The sequence below is a fragment of the Hypanus sabinus genome, chromosome 8 (assembly GCF_030144855.1).
Source record: "Hypanus sabinus isolate sHypSab1 chromosome 8, sHypSab1.hap1, whole genome shotgun sequence".
NCBI classification, from domain to species: Eukaryota; Metazoa; Chordata; class Chondrichthyes; order Myliobatiformes; family Dasyatidae; genus Hypanus; species Hypanus sabinus.
In genome coordinates, this window is record NC_082713.1 from 124,187,816 (window position 1) to 124,201,403 (window position 13,588).

The 13,588-nt window shown below is 42.4% G+C and overlaps 1 protein-coding gene across 3 annotated transcripts in view; it reads left to right on the top strand.

Annotated features, from left to right (window-relative positions):
* nup205 (nucleoporin 205) overlaps positions 1–13,588 on the top strand; it is a 128,903-nt gene that overhangs the window by 92,799 nt on the left and 22,516 nt on the right. For all 3 annotated transcript variants that reach the window (XM_059977747.1, XM_059977748.1, XM_059977749.1), the window contains 4 exons: positions 1,985–2,176; positions 8,325–8,446; positions 12,816–12,954; positions 13,425–13,551. In XM_059977747.1, the coding sequence (XP_059833730.1) occupies positions 1,985–2,176; positions 8,325–8,446; positions 12,816–12,954; positions 13,425–13,551 (580 nt within the window). The remainder of the gene's footprint in view (positions 1–1,984; positions 2,177–8,324; positions 8,447–12,815; positions 12,955–13,424; positions 13,552–13,588) is intronic.

Sequence of the window (13,588 nt, forward strand, 5' to 3'; positions counted from 1 at the left end):
ATTTGTGAACGTTCGCAGACCCAAAAAATAACCTACCAAGTCATGCCAAATAACACATAAAACCTAAAATAACAGTAACATATAATAAAAGCAGGAATGATATGATAAATACACAGCCTATATAAAGTAGAAATACTTTTCTACAATCATTGCAGCACTGTCCACCGTAGCGAAAATCTCACGCCAAGTGCTCTTGGCAGAAGCACTCGGCGCAAGCACTCTCGGCAGAAGCACTCTCTCCAGTAACCTTTAAGCTATGAAGCTGCCAAATCAAACCAAATAACACATAAAAATGCACAGCCTATATAAAATAGAAATAATGTATGTATAATGTAGTTTCACTTACCGGAATTGGGAAGTCGGCGAGCACACTGTTGATGGTGTTTTAGGCTGAGTCGTCGGAGGTTGGGGAGTTGGGAGACTGGGGTGTCATCTCATCGTCGTCGGTTTCCATCAGGGCAGGCAGGTCACCTTCTTCTATGTCTGCCTGCCTCGATGTCGAAGGTCAAGGTTCATCATCTGCTGTGGCTGATGTGGAATGCTTGCAAAATGAGAGTATGCTTGAATTGTGCATTTTTTTTATCATACAGTTCTTTGTAAGCACTCAAACCATCTTGTAAGTATGCCCTAAAGCTACATACCCTTTCAAAATTAAAGTCATAGTTTTCTGCAATCATTGCAGCACTGTCAATCGCAGCGAAAATCTCACGCAATTGCTTCACTTTCGGTTCCTGGACGACTTCACTTTTGGACTGTTCACTACTGTGTCGGTTTTGATTGTTATCCTTTCCTCTTGCAATTACTTCAGCTCTTCATCTGTCAGTTCTTGGTCATGGAATGCCAAAATGTCTTCAACATCATCTTCGTCAACTTCCACAAACCCAGCCTCCTTAGCCAAGCTCACTATGTCCTTACTTCATTCATAACGATCGAAACACTTAATTATGTCTAGTCTTACGCTAAGTGTAAAACCCTTACGAGCTCTTTTAGGCTTTTCCGATACCTTAGAACTCATCTTGCTAACGGATGTACAAAATAAATCGAGATAAAGTAGATGCCTACAGGCACGTGTTTAAGCAATGCCGGTTAGAATGCAGTTCTGAGGGAGGAGCTTGACTGCTCGGTGCTCGCTGCCTTTTTTCATAACAGTGAAAACACCTTCTGTTAGTGAAAGCAGGTAACTAATGTAGGTCTTTCGTAACAGCAAGGTGTCGTAAAGCGAATGTTTGAAAAACGGGGGACACCTGTAAATGTATCATGTAGTGTACTACAAACCGGTGAGTGTCAGTTTCAGTTCCCATTCTCTGTAATTAGCTGATTTATGCAGAGTGCCTGAGACCAAGATCTGACTGAATGCCGACTGCTGGTCGGTGAGTCATGCTAGAAACTGGAAGCTCAATGAGGACATGGTTGAGCTCTGCTTATAGACTTCTCCATAGCTGAACAAGCAATAAACCACCCTGATTAACTTGTGTTTTACCTTTATTTTGTCCAGTCATCTCCATACCAAATAAATGCAGTCCCTTAGTTAAGAGGGTGTGGGTTGTTACCTAACCCCAACCCTCAAATTGACCCCTTACACACAGAGTAACATATTTTGCAGAACAATCACAAAATACTGGAGGAACTCAGCAGGTCAGCAGCATCTTTGTAGAGGATTAAACTGTCAACTGCTTTGGGCCAAGACCCTTCATCAGGACTGAAGGGAAATCTGAATTCAGCCAGCTCCATCATAGGCACAATCTTCCCCACCCGTGGAAGTGTTGAAAAGGCCGTGACTCAAGAAGGCGGCATCCGCGCCATCTGAGTCTCGATGAAGGGTCTTGACCCGAAACGTCAATTGTCTATTCCTTTATTTGGTATTAGTTGCTTCCTGATCTACTTAGTTCCTGCAGCATTTTGAGTGTGTTGCTCTGAATTTCTAGCATCTGCAGAATCTTTTTGTGTTTCTGAATGACATATTGAGTTGATATTCTTGTTTCAGATGCTTGCACTGGCGGTGTTAGACCGGATTGTGGCTATTGACCAGCACCAACAGTGGCTCTACTACCTCACCAACAGTGGTTATCTGAAAGCATTGGCAGATAGCTTGTTGCAGGATGACAGCATCCTTCAAAGCATGCTCAGTATCAAGCCTCCTTTACTGAAAGCCTTGTACCTTTATGAATCCAAAATGGTAAGTGTGTGCTTGCCTTGCTTTGAGCAGTCTTGTGTTAAAAATGGAGGGAAGGATTAGAACAATCTTTGGGTAGATAAAGGTCTGCACCTTTTAGCTTAAATTAAATTTTATCTGTGGAATTCTCTGCCCAGTGAAGCAGTAGAGGCTACTTCAGTAAATATATTTAAGACAAGTTTGGATACATTTTTGCATAGTAGGAGAAAAGGTAGGTGGGTGAGAGATGAGACCATAGCCAGATCAGCCATGATCTTATTGAATACGGGCCAGATAGTCTACTCCTGCTCCTATTTCTTATGTTCTTATGATCTACCTCTTTGTGGGTAGAAGGGCCTGTATTCTGCTATCTTGTTCTACAGTGCTCCAGTGCCTATAGAAAGTTTTCCCCTCCCCCCAGAAGTTTTTATGTTTTATTCTTTTATAGCATTGAATCGCAGTGAATTTAATTTGGCTTTAATTGACACTGACCAACAGAAAAAGACTCTTTGTGCCAAAGTGAAACAGGTCTCTACAAAGTGATCTAAATTAATTACAAATATAAAATACAAAATAATTGACTACATAAGTATTCATTCCTTCCCCCATTAATATGATGCCCCAAATCATCACTGGTGCAACCAGTTGGTTTGAAAGGTCACATAAAAATAAAATCTGAGATGCGAAGGGACCTGGGCGTCCTTGTGCAGAACACCCTAAAGGTTAACTTGCAGGTTGAGTCGGTGCTGAGGAAGGCAAGTGCCATGTTAGCATTCATTCATTTAGAATACAAGAGCAAGGATATGATGCTGAGGCTCTAAAAGGCACTGGTGAGTCCCCATCTTGAGTATTGTGAACAGTTTTGGGCCTCTCATCTTAGAAAAGATTTGCTGGCATTGGAGAGGGTCCAGAGGAGGTTCACAAGGATGATTCCAGGAGTGAAAGGGTTATCAGACAGGGAACATTTGATGGCTCTGGGTCTGTACTCACTGGAATTCAGAAGGATGAGGGGGGAATCTCATTGCTGTGTGCATACATCTACTGATGCTACTGGATACATAATCAGTGGTGGTCCTGGAATCATCGGTTGTTTCAGGTCTTTCAACATCATACACCCTTCTCCAGGTGACCCAGCTGATCAGACCCCAGCTTGTGTCCAGTTGGCTAGCTACATATGGCATGAAACCTTTTGAATTTTGAAAGGCCTAGACAGAGTAGATGCTGAAAGCCTTTTTTCCAGAGTGGGAGAGTCTAGGACAAGAGGTCACAGTCTCAGGATAGAGGGGCACTCTTTTAAAACAGATACGTAGAAATTTCTTTAGCTGAAGTGTGATGAATTTGTGGAATTTGTTGCCACATGCAGCTGTGGTGGCCAGGTCATTGGGTGTATTTTAGGCAGAGATTGATAGGTTCTTGTTTGGACATGACATAGGGGAGAAGGCCGGGAACTGGGTTTGAGGAGGAGAAAAAAATCTATCAGCCTTGAATGAATGGTGGAGCAGACTCGATGGGCCAGGTGGCCTAATTTTGTTCCTGTGTCTTATGGTCTTAATTAGTTAATTGGAGATCACCTGTGTGCAGTCACGTTGTTCCAAGTGATTGTAGTACACCTGTAGCTGGAAGGTCCAACTGCTGGTGTGTCAGTATCCTGGCAAAAACTACACCAAAAGAACGCTCCAAGCAACTCTGAAAAGTTTATTGAAAAGCACAAGTCAGGAGATGAAAATGCCTGTTCACTCACAATTCCCATGTAATCTGACAGAGCTTGAGCAGTTTTGTAAAGAGGAATGGGGAAAAATTGCAGTGTCCAGATGTGCTAAGTTGATAGAGACCTATCCACACAGACTCAAGGCCCTAATTGCTGCCGAAAGACAATCTACTAAATATTGACTTGAAAGGGGTGAGTGATTATACAATCAATTGTTCTGTGTTTGATAATTGTAATAAATTGAGACCAATTTGTAAAAATTTGTTTTCACTTTGACGTGAAAAGTCTTTTCTGTTGATCAGTGTCAAAAAAAGCCAAATTAAATCCACTGTGATTCAATGTTGTAAAATAATAAAACATGGATGTTTCTTGGGGGAGGGGTGTTGAATACTTTTCTCGGCACTGTTTATTCCATGTAACATAAACAGCCCTTCAGCCCATCTAGTCTGCCACACTGGTTTTCTGTCTCGTCCCATTTACCCACACCAGGACCATAGTCCTCCATACCTCGCTCATCTAAGTACCTATTCAAACTTCCCTTAGATGTTACAATTGAACCCATATTGACCACTTCCATGAGGAGATTGTAATGATTCCAGATATTGGTAATGAGTATGAACTGAGAAACTGAGTTTGTAATTCTAGGTTGTAAGTGAATGTTTGAGCTGTCCGGTCCTAGTATGAAGTGAAGTCGGTTACAGTGCATCTGTTAACAGAAGCTATGGGAGATATTTGAGTGTCAATAATCATGCTCCTGTGGGTTCTTCCTCGCCCAGTGACTCAGTGTTACTGATTGAGAGGCAATCATTAGGCAGCCAAATGATTGCACTTGCTAAGTAGATTTTTATTTATTATTTATGTTATGGTTTACTGATAACACCATTCCAGCAGACAGATTGTTGTCCCTCTATACCTCCTGGCATTACTTCCCTTGTTTACCTGCCCATTCATGATTATGTCATTTGGAGTGGAATTTCTTATGCTGAACTAAGTTCTTTGGGACTGCTGATTCCTGGTTTGGAGATTAGTGATAGGAATTTTGTGAGAATGTTCAGTTGTTGTAAATGTGCTTAAATAACATGCTCACAGATGAATGTGATAACTATACACTTAAAGGAAACAATTTGTCTTCAGAATTAACAATTTGTTCCATAACAGCAGTAGTCCCCAGCCACCGGGCTGCAAAGCATGTGCTACCGGGCCACGAGGAAACAATATGATTTGTCGATATGAAACGATATGAGTCAGCTGCACCTTTCCTCATTCACTGTCACACTCACTGTTGGAACTTGAACGCACATGAAGTCATTACCCATGCGAGGTCATCAATCGCCTAAACCCAGTGATACCCTCGCGCCAGGGATCACTGGTTGAGCTCATGTAACCAGCCGCCTCGTGGCCATTGCTACTGGCCTGGAGCGCGGATAGATGGATGCCGCCTCTAAACCTGTTTAGCACATCGAATGTTTGTGGGCAACCCGGTGCTAAAATATTCGCAGACGACCTAATTTGGGCTCAGGCGTTCTACCTCGCTGCGATCTGCTGGAAGTCATCCCTTGAGCCAAACTTCTGTCGGTTGCTCTCTCTGGACTGTGACCGCCGCAGCCCCAGTATGGGGACCTCCAGCCCTTGTCTTTTCACTGGTGCAATGATTTTGTATGTTCATATGAGGAAAATATGCACTATGTGTTTAATATTAAATTCATTAGATAAACACTTTTATAAATGAAATTGAGTATATTAGCCACTTATAAGTTACTCATAGTTGACTTATTACCTATATTCCGGTTGTGATTAATAACCCTTACCCCACCCCTGGTCGGCTGGTCCGCAAGAATATTGTCAATATTAAACCGGTCCACGGTGCAAAAAAGGTTGGTGACCTTTGCATAACAGCGTCTATGAATCATTTTTTGGCCCACAGTGAGATTTGGACTCCCTCCTCCCACCTTCAAATAGATCCTGTAAACCCTCCGCTTTTCCTGCTTCAGTGCTCCGTGGAAGTGAACACCCAAATGCTGGCACTGATTATCAGAATATAGAACATTACAGCACAGGAACAGGCCCTTCAGCTCAGTGTTGTGATGAGACCGTTAAATTTGTAAACAGATGGCCAACTAAACTAACCACTTTGGCCTACACAATATCCATATGCTTCCATTTTTTTTTCCACATTGATGTGCCCATCTATACATCTCTTAAAAATCCCTAAGATAGCTGCCTGTACCAGCACCACGGGCATCGTGTTCCAGGCACCCACTACTTTTGTTGTTGGCAAAAAGAACTTGACTCTCACATTTCCTTTTTCCTTTGAACTTGCCCCTCTCATCTTAAATGCACGCCCTCTGCTGTTAGACATTTCAACCTTGAGAAAAAGATACTGTCTGTCTACTCTATCCATGCCTCTCATAATCTTATAAACTTCCATCAAATCTCCCCCCACCCCTGTCTCCACTGCTCCGGAGAAAAAAACCTAAAGTTTATCCAACCTTTCATTATAGCACAGGCCCTCTAATCCAGGCAGTATCCTGGTAAACCTCTTCTGCACCCTCTCCAAAGCCTCAGCATTCATTATGTAGTGGGTGACCAGAACTGTATGTAATACTCCACACGTGGCCTAACTAGAGTTTTATAACGCTGCAACATAACTTCCTGACTTTTGACCTCAATACCTTGACTAATAAAAGCAAGCATGCCATTTGCCTTCTTAACTACCCTGTCAACCTATGTAGCCACTTTCAGGGAGCTGTGAACTTGGACGACTCCTCTGCTCATCAACACTATTAAGGGGCTTGCTATTAACACTGTACTGTCTCCTTATATTTGACCTACCACAATGCAACTCTTTACATTTGGCCTGGTAAAACTCCATCTGCCATTTCTCCACCCATAGCTGCAACTGATCTACAACCCACTGTATTCTGCCGGTCTTCTATGCTATCCACAACACCACCAATCTTTGTATCATCTGCAAACTTACTAAAGCACACATCTACACTTTCATCCAGATCATTTATACACATCACAAGCAGCAGATTCCCAGTACAGATCCCTGTGGAACACCACACCTCTAGCTGGAATAAGTCCCTTCGACCACTATTCTCTCTTCTATGGGCAAGCCAATTCACCATGATTCCATGCTTCTTAATCTTGTGGATGAGACTGTCATGAGGGGCCTTGTCAAGTGCTTTATTAGTATCAATGTAGTCAATATCCACAGCTCTATCTTCATGAATCACCCTCATCACCTTGTCAAAACACTCAAGTTAGTAAGACTTGACTTTCCCCGCACAAAGCCATGCTAGATCTCCCTAATTAGGTCATGATTTTCCAAATGCTCATAAATCCTATCCCAAAGGATTATCTCCATTGACATGATGTCATCAGTCTATGGTTTCCAGAATTATTCCTGGAGCAACATCAGCTATTCACCAGATCTCCAGGATCTCATCTGTTGCTAGATAGGCAACAAAGATATTGGTCAAAACCCCAACAATCTCATCTCTTGCCTCTTTCAATAACCTGGGGTATATTCTAACAGGCCTTGGGGACTTAATCACCTTACTAATCTTTAAGAGACCCAACACTTCTTCCTCCTTTACTTCGAAATGGCATAACATATTAATATATTAATACACTCGGCAGTGATTCCCACTCCTCGTCCTTTTCCTTCGGAAATATTGATGTAAATCACTGGTTCTGCTCCATCTAAAGCTTTTGCACTAAGAAAGTCCCAGTTTAGATGAGGGAAGTTGTAATTTCCTATGACAACAACCCTATTGTCTTTACACCTTCTCTTAATCTGCCTGCATATCTGTTTCTCAATGTTCAGATGGTTGTTGTAGTACAATCCCATCAGGGTGATCACGCCTTTTCAATTTTTGAGTTCTACCATATAGACTCAGTGGATGAGCTCTCCATTATTGCACTCCTGAGTGCTGCTGATATTGTCCCTGATTAGTAGTGCAATTCCCCCCCCCCCCCACCCTTGTACCTCTCTCTCTATCTTTTCTGAGGCATTGAAATCCTGGGGGCGTGAAGCACCCAATTCTGTCCTCCTCTTAACCATTAGCATTAAAATCCACACACATCAAACTATCAATCCACAACATATCTATTACTTTATCACTGCCTGTTTTTACTAGCCCTGACATCTATCTTCCTCTACAACCCTCTACTTTCTGACCTGGTGTTCTGGTTCCCGTTACCCTACCCAACTAGTTTAAACCTTCCCGAGTAGCACGAGTGAATCTTCCAGCCAGGATATCATGATCATCAGTATGCTGGGCAGAAGTTGCAGAGGCAGGGATGGAGAGAGGGATGTTATGAATGTGCTCTTAAATCACAATTGTTTTTATTTAAATCTATTATAATCTTAAGTTTTACAAAATTAATAGCAAAACTTTTTAATTGTTTTAAAATATTTGCTTTTGGTGAAGTTTTTCTGTTCTAAATGTTCTCTAGGCATTCCTGACAAGAGTAGCTAAGATCCACCAGGGAACTGAGGGGCTTCTGACGGCTGGGGTCATTGTTCGCCTCTCCCAGTGCCAGGTCTACGATCATCGGCCTGAGACTGAGTCACACAGGTATGGAGTGTGAGCTTGAGAATCTCATGGTATGGCTCAATGTAATGGTTCCTGTTAATATGCAGAAGTGTACTCTAATTTGTTTGCATGGATTCTCTTGCCAAGTCCAAAGCTATCATTGTGAAAGCACAGGAGTTGATTAGGTATGAGGATTTTAGTCTTACTGCAACACACACAAAATGCTGGAAGAACTCAGTAGGCCAGGCAGTATCTATGGAAAAAAGTATAATCGATGTTTCAGGCTGAGCCCCTTCAGCAGAACATACTGTTTTGTTTGTCTTACTGTTTTATTTGTCACATTTGTCTTTGTTTGTCTTGTGTGAAAACTAACTGACTTTTCGTCCTCATTCTGATGTTTGGTCTGAACAACAGCGGAACCTCTTGTCCATGTTAGCATACTTTGAGCTGCTCCCACGTGACTAGCTGATTAGATATTTGAATTAATGAGCAGGCGTGACAAAGTGGTCACCGATTGCTTTGCTTTTACCTTCCCCGAAATACACAAAACAGACCCTTCGATCTTCTGTGGGACACTTAGCATGTTATAAATGGGATAGCATAATGGGCTGGGTTGATCAAATCTAATATTTCAAGTGTTCAAGACATGGTAATATGTGTACAAGCACAACGAAGTAACTTAAGCCTAGTTTATTATAATAAAATAGAAAGCTCAAATAAACCACACAAAATACTACGAAGCAAGTCACAAAGGTTTCAGAGCTCATGGTTCTTAGTCACTACTGGATTGTTGCTGTTGTTGAGGGAACTCGAATTCAGACTTGCACATGAAACCACCCCTGGCTCCTTGGCACTGATCGTGATTACCAGCCTTCAGTCCAAACAAACCCGCGAAAGGTATCCCAATAAATACAAATTTCACAAGCACAAAGAGACAGAGATAGACAAGCTCTTTGATCTTTTGTCTCAACACAGCCTGTCTTTTCAGATACATTCCGTATCCATTAACCCAGTCCTCATAAATCAATTCAACACTTTAATGATCACTCCCCATTATCTTGTGGCATACAACATTCCTTTGGACTTGGGAAAGGGCCTTAATATTACATATAAACAATAAGCCAAAATCCAAAAAATAATCGATCAAGCCAACTTGACAGACACTAAGGAAGAGTCCATCAGACTAGCTCCCAAAGTGACCAGCAGACTCTGTCATTAACAGACATCCTCATGTTAATGATGTCTGAGACTAGGAAAGAATCCAGATGCTATCAACAAATATTAGACACTAACAGACCTACTGTGTTTACTTTGTACAGACGCTCTACATGCTGCGAGCTCAGAAAGAGTTATTGTTGCTTTGAACTGTTCAGACACTCATTCAATGTTTTACAAAATTTAGAAACATAGAAAATAGGTGCAGGAGTAGGCCATTCGGCCCTTTGAGCCTGCACCACCATTCAGTATGATCATGGCTGATCATCCAACTCAGAACCCTGTACCTGCTTTCTCTCCGTACCCCCTGATCCCTTTAGGCACAAGGGCCATATCTAACTTCCTCTTAAATATAGCCAATGAACCGGCCTCAACTGTTTCCTGTGGCAGAGAATTCCACAGATTCACCACTTTCTGTGTGAAGACGTTTTTCCTCATCTTGGACCTAAAAGGCTTCCCCTTTATCCTTACACTGTGACCCCTCGTTCTGGACTTCCCCAACATCGGAAACAATCTTCCTGCATCTAGCCTGTCCAATCCCTTTAGAATTTTATACATTTCAATAAGATCCCCCCTCAATCTTCTAAATTCCAGTGAGTATAAGCCTAGTTGATCCAGTCTTTCTTCATATGAAAGTCCTGCCATCCCAGGAATCAATCTAGTGAACCTTCTCTGTACTCCCTCTATGGCAAGAATGTCTTTCCGCAGATTAGGGGTCCAAAACTGCACACAATACTCTAGGTGTGGTCTCACCAAGGCCTTGTACAACTGCAGTAGAACCTCCCTGCTCCTGTACTCAAATCCTTTTGCTATGAATGCCAACATACCATTTGTCTTTTTCACCGCCTGCTGTACCTGCATGCCCACCTTCAATGACTGGTGTACAATGACACCCAGGTCTCATTGCACCTCCCCTTTTCCTAGTCGGCCACCATTCAGATAATAATCTGTTTTCCTGTTCTTGCAACCAAAGTGGATAACCTCACACTTATCCACATTAAATTTCATCTGCCATGAATTTGCCGACTCACCTAACCTATCCAAGTCAACCTGCATCCTCTTAGCATCCTCCTCACAGCTAACAACGCCGCCCAGCTTCGTGTCATCCACAAACTTGGAGATGCTGCATTTAATTCCCTCGTCTAAATTATTAATATATATTGTAAACAACTGGGGTCCCAGCACTGAGCCTTGTGGTACCCCACTAGTCACAAAGATATCACAAAGATGAATTCAGAACAGGCCTAGCACTTTAAAACTGGGCAATTGTAACACACGGTGAGAAGCAGAAAAATTATGTTCTGTAACCTCATGAGTGAGTGTATTCCTCTCTGTGTACTATGATTACCTGGGTCATCTGATCATGTATGCGCTCTTCATTAAAGGAGCATGCAGTATGGTGGAGAATCTGTGTCTTTTGTGATTACAAAGGCCAGTAAATGATGCCAAGCATGAGCTGAATCATTATTAACCATTCTTTCCAGAGATGTTCGTTGCAAGGTCTTCATGTTAAAGGGTCCCATCCATCAAGCGAAAAGCTTTCAGCCAGTTTGATTTATACCAGTCATGAAATGGCTCAAAATGTCAGTTACCTGATTAGATTCTGCTGAAGACTTGAGAATGAAGCTTGTGTTCTAACACTAATTACTGCCCGTCAACCTTCTTTTAAAGTTTAGTCAAAGGCACTACCTAGAGGTACTTTATTCCCTGAAAATTTGGCTCCAGATCTCATGAGTCTGAAAATAGACGGGAAAAAACCAAATACCAGAGGCATGGTATTCAGTTCTTCTGTTCATGATGGAATTTAAATTTGAATATATGTGGCATTAAGTGCAGGGGAGTGATTGTGGAAGGCGGCAGTGAAACGGAAACTATTAGTAAATGAGAGGGAAACTTCTCATTTGGTGAGAGTCCTTCATGACACAAATGGCTATTGGATGTTAATCATCCCAGCCGCAGGACAACACTTCTGGAGTTCTTCAAGGTAGCCTGATCAACTAGCTTATTCACCAGTAACTAACCTCTTACCATGTGTATGGGTTTTCACTGGTGATTGCATGTTACTCATTCTCAATGATGCAGCCCTTCACTGCCTACCTTTAACTCTTTCTGAGCTCACAGCAGGTAGAGTGTCTGTGCAAGGTAAACACTGTAGGTCTGTTAATGTCTAGTGTTTGTTGATAGCAGCCGAATTCTTTCTAAGTCTCAGATATCATTAACAAGAGGATGTCTGTTAATGACAGAGTCTGTTAGTCACTTTGAGAGCTAGGCTGATTTGTGGCATATAACGTTTGTGCATTTCAAATAATAAAGATGACCTCTGACCAGCAAGTGTCCTTAATTGTCTGCCCTTGAGACTTACTATCATTCTGTGCTGTGCTTCCCATCATCAACATCTCGGGGAGGGGTGGAAAGGTGTTGGTACACCACTGACCACAGAATACAGGAGCACTCAAAAAAAAGATGTGACCTCAGGAGCAAATCTGTGACTTGCTGCCCTGCAATGAGGAACTCTTGTCATCGCTTACTGCCATCTACAGGTTAGCGGTGTGATGGAATGTTCTACACTTAATTAGATGAGTGCAGCTCTGACACTCAAATAATCCTCTATTTGCTTGCTGCACCATTCACCACCACCACAATGTAGCTACAGTTGTGCAGATAATGGAAGTGGACAGAAGTTTCCTGAGCAGTAAGGGAGAGAGGACGTGATGTGACAAGTCCGCCAGTGATACTGATCCACACAGCCTCGTGTCCTCTCCTGCTCAAGTAACACCATTCTCCTGGCTGGAAGTCATTATGTGAGAAACAACACTTTGATTCTGTTGGCAGTATAGACTTCCATTGGATGGATTTAAACTTGAATTAAACTCCCCAGGCCAAAGATTAGTTTTAAAAGGATTCAGTCAGGGTGTCGTGGTCATCTTTAACAGATGGGAGTAAGGATTTCTTAAACCCACAGGCAACATCGAAGGAGAAAGAAACATGGCATGATATTGCCACTAACTGCAGCTTCCCAAATCACACACTTTCCTGACTTGAAAATGTGTCGCCAAATCTATCTCATTAAAGTAGAAGTCCTCCTTCAATTCCTGACCTTTATTCAGTATGTTGTGCAAGTTTCCTTGCCCCTCCCAAGTGTTACAAACCTGTCTGAGTTCAAGATGCATGATTTTGTTTTAATCTTCTTCTACAGCATGCTTTGCATCCGAGACCCATCCGGATTTATTCCAGCCCCAGTGGAGCGGTATCGGCAAATTCTGCTCCCTGCTCTTCAGCTTTTCCAGGTGATGCTGACCTCCAGCACCGGGAAGCATCAGTTGGCTGCAAGTCAGGTAACAGTGCACATCAATCCCCTTCCTCCCACTCCCCCAGATCTGTCACCAACATTGTGGAGATGTTCCAAAGCCTGACTGAAATACAAAATTAATCTCTTTAAGACTGGTTTGGTTTGGAATTCTCAGATCAGTAGATGACTTGAATTTTCCAGTTAACATGTCCAGGAGCAATTTGGGCCAGTCCAGGGGCATGTCCTGTTAAGTGTAATGCTAAGGGGAGGGAAGGGGAGGTTTCTCTGTCCTGGTTGATCCTACCACTAAAGTAGTTTTCTAGTTATGACCACATCACCTTTTCTGGATCTGGATGTGTGAATTGTCTTTCATAGTTAAGTATTGTAACGGTGACTATACCTCAAGAAGTACTTGATTGGCTGTCAGTACATTTTGTGATATTCTGAGGTCATGAGAGCAGCTATTCAGATGTAAACTTTAGTCTTCCTTAGCTGGTTCTAATTTCTTTGAAACAGGTACTGCAGTTCCTAATTGCCCATTCAGAGCCCATACAGGCCATCCTACGTTGTCAAGATATAACTGCGGGATCTCTGCGGGAATTGGCACTTTTAACAGGCATTATAAGCAAAGCGGCCTTACCAGGTAAGTAACAGAGTGACCAGAAGAACTCAGCACGTCA